Source organism: Protobothrops mucrosquamatus, unplaced genomic scaffold (assembly GCF_001527695.2).
Source record: "Protobothrops mucrosquamatus isolate PMUCROS unplaced genomic scaffold, P.Mucros_1.0 scaffold1880, whole genome shotgun sequence".
Taxonomy (NCBI): domain Eukaryota; kingdom Metazoa; phylum Chordata; class Lepidosauria; order Squamata; family Viperidae; genus Protobothrops; species Protobothrops mucrosquamatus.
In genome coordinates this window covers 185,901-194,209 of record NW_015388007.1, presented here as the reverse complement: position 1 = coordinate 194,209, position 8,309 = coordinate 185,901, and the positions used below count along the sequence as shown (strand labels likewise).

Below are 8,309 nucleotides of genomic sequence, written 5' to 3'. Positions count from 1 at the left end.
AAGAGGGCGGCCGGGCGACTATCTGATGACGCGATGAGTGAGGAATAGTAGTTAGTCCTAGCCACTCTCATCGCCACTAGGTAGGATCTAACATGTGTCCTTACCTGTGTTCGAGCGGATTCGGTTCGGCTGGCCCTCCAACGGCTCTCTAGGCGTCTTTTCCGGCGTTTCATCTCTCTCAGCTCCCCGGTAAACCAGGTTGAAGTTGGTGGTTGAAGTCAACTCAGATTACTATGCTTATAAAAATCCAGATTTTATAAAGCTTGTAAATAAAAAGACAGTGTGGGATATTTCATTATATTCTAATTTTGTTATACTAGGTTATATTCTAATATTGTTGCATATTGCATTAGATTTTTACTCTGCTGTTTTCATCTTGAGTATTGTTTTATGATGTGTTCCTAAATTTTGGGCATAGTGAATCTAATCAGTGTTTCTCAACCTTGACAATTTTAAGGCATGTGGACTTCAACTCCCAGAATTCCACAGCCAGCATTGCTGGCTGTGGAATTCTGGGAGTTGAAGTCCACATGCCTTAAAATTGTCAAGGTTGAGAAACACTGATTATTATTTTCTACATCATGACTGCTTTGAGGGTTATACAGAGTTTCACATTTATTATTCATATGTAGATAGCATTGACTGTAATAAAATTGCAAATCATAATTATAGACGGACCTTAATTCAAAAGAGACACATTTAATTATTTCCCTACATATTGCCTTTTTGTTAATGTTTATTATTTCTTTAAAGAGAAAAAGACCTCACAGCTTTTTGTATTAAGCAGTTAAAGTGACTGAGTGAAGGATTAAGCTTTCTCCTTTTGATCCTAGACTACATATCATACATAGATTAACAAATATATGCTGACTAAATCCTTTATTCTATACCACATTATTTATTCAGTTAAGTTAGACCTCTGGTCCAGTGGTCTATTTATGTGTCATATTTCTATAATAATCAATACCCAAAGCAGTTAACAGTAAACATTAATTTTCCCAACACATAAGATAAAGATCAATTTGCTAGAAAAACAGAAATAAATCTTAAAAATTCAATATAAGCAGCATAGCATAAATATAGTATTACAGTAAAACAACTTCTACAAAACAAAATCAAAATTAACAGTTCATTTATATTTTACTAAATGCGGAGCATTTGTGCAAATGCATACAAGTTCAGTTTCTTATTTTGTCATTCAAATAACTGGAATGGGAAGTATGATAGTATTTCTTCATCTTATGTATTGTATATTCAAGAAAAACTTAGTTATCTGAATCAAAAATGGTGAAGAGTCCCGTCTACTTTAAAAAAAAAAAAACATCCCATAGAGTATCAGTACTAAGGCTCTTAATGGACTTGGACACAGATGTTGGCTAGAAGCCAGTCTGTAATTCCAGTGCTTTGTGATTCATAATTGGAGGCGAGATCACAGAATTGCCAGGGGTCTATAGTTTTTCCCACTGTTTACCACACAGAACAATCACAGATGTGCTCTTAGATTTCAGAACCAGAGAAGGAGAATCTCAGTGCCAAAAAGGATTAAATGCTAACTAAAACTAATTACTCCAGTATACATAAAATTAACCCAACTCTCACGAAAGATTCCCCCCTCTTCACTCAATCGTGTAATTTCAGATTTCTTCAACTTAGTCTGAAAAATTTAGTTAAAGCATCTTAATATTTTATTCGGCATTGTGGGTCCTTCCTTAGTCCAAGTTGATTTTTTTTTTTTCATTCTTCAGGGCACACTGCAAAAATTCCTGGATGACTTATTTCGAGCCATTCTGAGTATCCGAGATGACAGGCCACCCTTGGCAATTAAATATTTCTTTGATTTCTTGGAAGAGCAAGCAGAGAAAAGGGGGATCTCTGACCCAGACACATTGCACATTTGGAAAACCAACAGGTTTGGGAAAGAATTTCCATCTTTTCCGTCNTGTATCTGGCATAAGGTAATGAAATGAGCAGCAAACTTCTGTTTATTTTTCTTGTTAATATAAGCAATTCACTCACAGCTTGCAGTGACCACACACAGTATAAATGTGTTTCAAGTGTTTTGGATAACTTTTGCTGTAAATGAATAGATATAAATATCCTGTTGCTGGAGCATGTGTTAAAGTATATTATTACATTTTTTTCCCTGTACTAAATTCATTTCTTACTGTGTTTTTATGGCCAAAGTCTAATATAAATAATATTAGTTTCAATAAACATTTAATATTTATGTTAAATATGTACTCACAAATTTGATAATAAAAACTTGACATGTTTTAGTTTTTCTCTGTTCAGACTTCTACCTCAGATATGTAACTAAATGCAGGTGGAGGGACTGATTAGACTACCTCTAGTTATCAGATGTAAGTTGATGCTTTCTAAAAATCTGTTCAAGGGATTGATAAATAATCAGTGATGAAAGGCAGCCAGAGCCAAACATGACTAGAAATAGCTTAGAAATTGAAAAGCAGAACTGGAATCTAATACTATACATTCCCATCTCAGGCCCATGCATCTAGTTCTCAAATTATATTAAAAAACCAACAATTTTTAAAAGCCAGGTAAAAAAATATTTGACTCAGTTAATCTTTCATGGGATAATGGTACTCAGATGCGTCTTTAAATGCAATAAGCTGACGTGCTGATCATCTTCAATAGTAGATATCATTTGCTTTTGAAGCAGAAAAAACATGCTTTGCAAAATAATACACTAAGCAAATTCTTCCTTTGCTTTTCTCCTACTTTTTTCCCAGTAAAAGATTTGGACACTGAAAAATACTTTCATTTGGTGAGTATTCTGTTCCAAGAAGAATCCATGACATTACTCTGCCGTTCTAGGTGGGCCAGACAGATTTTCCTTAGAGAGAGGAAGTTTTCCCCCACACACCAGAAAAATATATGAGTGACCTAGTATAGAGAAATGAAGTCACACCCAAATCACAACAGCGTTATGCAAAGCTGAGGAAAGAATTACAAAAAATAATGTGATGGTTGGGACGCAGGCCTGGACCAGTGTACTATAACCAAATCTGTTCCTAGTGAAACAAGCCCCCCCCCCTTTTCCCCTGCCTTACAGTTTAGTAGTGTATAATCTAAGGACAGTAATGCTGCACATGGTTTATTGTAAAGGCAAATGTAAGAATGCTTTCCATATGCACAGTGTATGCGGAATGATAAATTTGTCATCCAGTCAGTTTATTGGCCTAGGATCAGACTCATTGGGGAGGGGACAGTTTAGACCCTTGAGGTTCTTGCGTTGTTTGTGTAATAGGATAATAATTGAACACACAAATTTGGCAGAGAAAGGAACACATTCAATTTTTTTAAATCTGAGTCTCAGTCATAATCTTGTATGTATTTCTAACATATTTTATCTTCCTGATGACTGCCAGTTATCAGAAGGGAAAGAATTGTTATATCTAGTGATGTTTTAAACAGCTGAATTCATTATAAACTGAACCTATTGCAAAATTCTTCATTCACTGAAAGGAGAGGGAAAAGGAAAGGAGGAGGAAACAACCAATACAGCTGGCAATAGTATAAATTATATTTAATATTGTTCCATTGTTCATAATCTCATTGCTCTGGTTTATAGCATAAAGAAGTAGTCTTTCTTCTTTTTTTAAATTAATGCTTTGTTGGCAGCTTTTATATTTAAAAAATCTTTGTAATAATCGTTCATCATCTGTTTGTATCTGTGTGGATTTTTTTCTTTTATTGTTATTGTTGTTTGGCCATTGTTCAGGTCCTTCCCACAGATGAACTAAATGAAAATAAAAAATCTTACCGACAAAGTCATAGAAAAAAAGTTCTTCCTGAAATCTACCTAACCAGATTGCTTTCCACAAAGGTAGGACATTAGAGGTGCTCTCAGTGAAAAGATTGATCCTTGGTATGAAATTATTGATCCCAGATGTCTGCTTTGGCATATTGCAAATGTTCCAACTGACTAACAAAATCAAGTTCCATTAAAATTAACTCTGAATTACCCAATGTTTTACATTACATGAAAAAATAGCTATCTTTATGATTGAAAATGAAATGTTGTAGTGTAATCTTGTATATATATTTTCTCTGTAAATAAAGTTCTATTACATTTAATGGAACTTGTTTTTAGACAACTGTGCATGAAATGAAATTGCATTTAGTAAAGAGTAAGGAGCGTAGTGGCTCACATGGTTAAGACACTGATTGACAAGCAGCAAGTCTGCGTTCGAGACCCAAGTGCTGTAGTGGGATGGAGTGAGCTCCCATCCTTCAGTCCAGCAACTGCTGGGGACATGAAAGGAGCCTCCAACTGGGCGTCCCCTGGGCAATGGTGATGTCACCAGCTAATCCTTTCAACCCAGAAGCACCTCAGTGCTTCCGACACACGTGCAAAGCGAGTAAAGAGTATATTTCATTGAACTCACCGGAAATACATTAATATTTTTAGTTATTATATTGTTGGTTGAAGTCAACTCAGATTACTATGCTTATAAAAATCCAGATTTTATAAAGCTTGTAAATAAAAAGACAGTGTGGGATATTTCATTATATTCTAATTTTGTTATACTAGGTTATATTCTAATATTGTTGCATATTGCATTAGATTTTTACTCTGCTGTTTTCATCTTGAGTATTGTTTTATGATGTGTTCCTAAATTTTGGGCATAGTGAATCTACAATCAGTGTTTCTCAACCTTGACAATTTTAAGGCATGTGGACTTCAACTCCCAGAATTCCACAGCCAGCATTGCTGGCTGTGGAATTCTGGGAGTTGAAGTCCACATGCCTTAAAATTGTCAAGGTTGAGAAACACTGATTATTATTTTCTACATCATGACTGCTTTGAGGGTTATACAGAGTTTCACATTTATTATTCATATGTAGATAGCATTGACTGTAATAAAATTGCAAATCATAATTATAGACGGAACTTAATTCAAAAGAGACACATTTAATTATTTCCCTACATATTGCATTTTTGTTAATGTTTATTATTTCTTTAAAGAGAAAAAGACCTCACAGCTTTTTGTATTAAGCAGTTAAAGTGACTGAGTGAAGGATTAAGCTTTCTCCTTTTGATCCTAGACTACATATCATACATAGATTAACAAATATATGCTGACTAAATCCTTTATTCTATACCACATTATTTATTCAGTTAAGTTAGACCTCTGGTCCAGTGGTCTATTTATGTGTCATATTTCTATAATAATCAATACCCAAAGCAGTTAACAGTAAACATTAATTTTCCCAACACATAAGATAAAGATCAATTTGCTAGAAAAACAGAAATAAATCTTAAAAAGTCAATATAAGCAGCATAGCATAAATATAGTATTACAGTAAAACAACTTCTACAAAACAAAATCAAAATTAACAGTTCATTTATATTTTACTAAATGCGGAGCATTTGTGCAAATGCACACAAGTTCAGTTTCTTATTTTGTCATTCAAATAACTGGAATGGGAAGTATGATAGTATTTCTTCATCTTATGTATTGTATATTCAAGAAAAACTTAGTTATCTGAATCAAAAATGGTGAAGAGTCCCGTCTACTTTAAAAAAAAAAAAAACATCCCATAGAGTATCAGTACTAAGGCTCTTAATGGACTTGGACACAGATGTTGGCTAGAAGCCAGTCTGTAATTCCAGTGCTTTGTGATTCATAATTGGAGGCGAGATCACAGAATTGCCAGGGGTCTATAGTTTTTCCCACTGTTTACCACACAGAACAATCACAGATGTGCTCTTAGATTTCAGAACCAGAGAAGGAGAATCTCAGTGCCAAAAAGGATTAAATGCTAACTAAAACTAATTACTCCAGTATACATAAAATTAACCCAACTCTCACGAAAGATTCCCCCCTCTTCACTCAATCGTGTAATTTCAGATTTCTTCAACTTAGTCTGAAAAATTTAGTTAAAGCATCTTAATATTTTATTCGGCATTGTGGGTCCTTTCTTAGTCCAAGTTGATTTTTTTTTTTTCATTATTCAGGGCACACTGCAAAAATTCCTGGATGACTTATTTCGAGCCATTCTGAGTATCCGAGATGACAGGCCACCCTTGGCAATTAAATATTTCTTTGATTTCTTGGAAGAGCAAGCAGAGAAAAGGGGGATCTCTGACCCAGACACATTGCACATTTGGAAAACCAACAGGTTTGGGAAAGAATTTCCATCTTTTCCGTCNTTCAGGGCACACTGCAAAAATTCCTGGATGACTTATTTCGAGCCATTCTGAGTATCCGAGATGACAGGCCACCCTTGGCAATTAAATATTTCTTTGATTTCTTGGAAGAGCAAGCAGAGAAAAGGGGGATCTCTGACCCAGACACATTGCACATTTGGAAAACCAACAGGTTTGGGAAAGAATTTCCATCTTTTCCGTCTTATCTACAGGCCTACTTCTGAACAAGTGCCTTTGATTCAGTGGTGGGATTCAAATAGGTGAACAACTGGTTCTCTGTATGGATGCCGCTTCCGGAAGTCCATTCTGGGCCTTGGCAACAAAAAATTAGCTACCGGTTCTGCCGAAGTGGTGCGAACCGGCTGAATCCCACCGCTGCTTTGATTCCCCTGGCAATTTCTCAGGAGGAAGCATATGTAGAAAATGAATGAGAGGAAAATGAAAGGCAGCAAGAAGTTAACTTCAGAACTGCAGCTTCTGAATGCTTTTCAAATTCACGCCAGGCAAATTCCAAGTTCAGGAATGGATAAACATTATGAAATGTCCATATAAATTTATGTATTTCTAGTACTTAGAAAATAACTATAGACTTTTTTTATTAAAAGTGAGAAAATATCCCTTTGACGTACAGATTACCAGACTGAATTGGCAGCAATCAATACATTATTTACAGTTTTTTTTAGTACATACTGTATTTTCTCAAAGCAAGAAGATCTTATAACCCTACAGCAGTGATGGCAAACCTTTTAGAGACTGAGTGCCCAAACTGCAACCCAAAACCCACTTATGCATCGTCGAGTGCCGGGTGGGTGTGGCCCATTGGCTGGGTGTGGCTCATTGGCTGGGCGTGGCCCATTGGGTGGGTGTGGCTGCGGTGGTAACGGCAGACTGGGTGGGACTAAAAAGTTCAATCAATCAATTCCAACTTTGCAAGATCTTTTTTTTTCCCGTGAGAAGTTGAAATTGACTGATTAAACCTTTTTTTTGTGTGTCTGTGTACACGGCGGCGGAGGCCTAAAGCAAAAAGATTTAGGCAGTACGACCACAATTGAGCCCAAAATTTCTGTTGCTAAGTAAGACATTTGTTAAGTGAGTTTTGCCCCATTTTACAATCTTTCTTGGGCCCGTTGTTAAGTGAATCACTGCAGTTATTAAGTTAGTAACACGATTGTTAAGTGGATCTGGCTTCCCCACTGACTTTGCTTGTCAGAAGTTCAGAAAAGTGATTACATGACCGTGGGACACTGCAACTGCCATAAATATGAGTCATTTGCCAAGTGTCTGAATTTTGATTACATGACCATTCCACAACGGTCGTAAATGTGAAGTCACTTTTTTTAGTGCCATTGTAATTTTGAACAGTCATCAAATGACCTGTTGTAAGTTGAGGACTACTTGTACAGAATCTTTCTTATGTTGCTGAAGTCATATATTTTATTGAACTCTAAGCAGATATTTTTGCACTATGAAATCAACTTCTATAGATGTTATATACCGGTAGATTAATCTCTATATTTAACAAAAATAGAAAAGTTAGAATGGAAGAAGGATGTTTAGGCAACAAATATGGGGAGGAACAGACTTCGACTCAACCCGTCCAAGACCGAGTGGCTGTGGTTTCCGGCGTCACATCATAGCCAGTTGGTTCCATCTCTGGCTATCGGGGGCGAGTCATTAGCTCCCGCGGAGAGGGCCCGCAACCTGGGCGTCCTCCTGGATGCTCGGCTGTCTTTAGATGATCATGTGACAGCCATGGCCAGGGGGGCTTTTCATCAGGTTCGCCTGATACGCCAGTTGCGCCCCTTTCTGGATCGTGACGCTCTACGCACGGTCACTCAAGCCCTCATTTCCCGCCTGGACTATTGCATCGCTCTCTACATGGGGCTCCCCTTGAGGTGCACCCGGAGGCTCCAGCTAGTTCAGAATGCGGCCGCGCGGGGGATCCTGGGGGCCTCTAGATGCTCCCATGTAACACCTCTCCTGCGCGAGCTGCACTGGCTGCCTGTGGCCTTCCGGGTGCGCTTCAAGGTGTTAGTAACAACCTTTAAAGTGCTCCGTGGCAATGGACCTAGGTATTTGCAAGACCGCCTCCTACCAAACACCTCCCTTCGACCAGTCCGCTCCCACAGAGAGG

At 37.2% G+C, this 8,309-nt stretch overlaps 1 protein-coding gene across 1 annotated transcript in view; it reads left to right on the top strand.

Moving 5' to 3' along the window:
- Positions 1-8,309, top strand: part of PLXND1 (plexin D1) — a 135,050-nt gene that overhangs the window by 115,261 nt on the left and 11,480 nt on the right. The window contains exon 33 of the mRNA XM_015823471.1: positions 1,746-1,909. Coding sequence (XP_015678957.1) covers positions 1,746-1,909 — 164 coding nt within the window. The remainder of the gene's footprint in view (positions 1-1,745; positions 1,910-8,309) is intronic.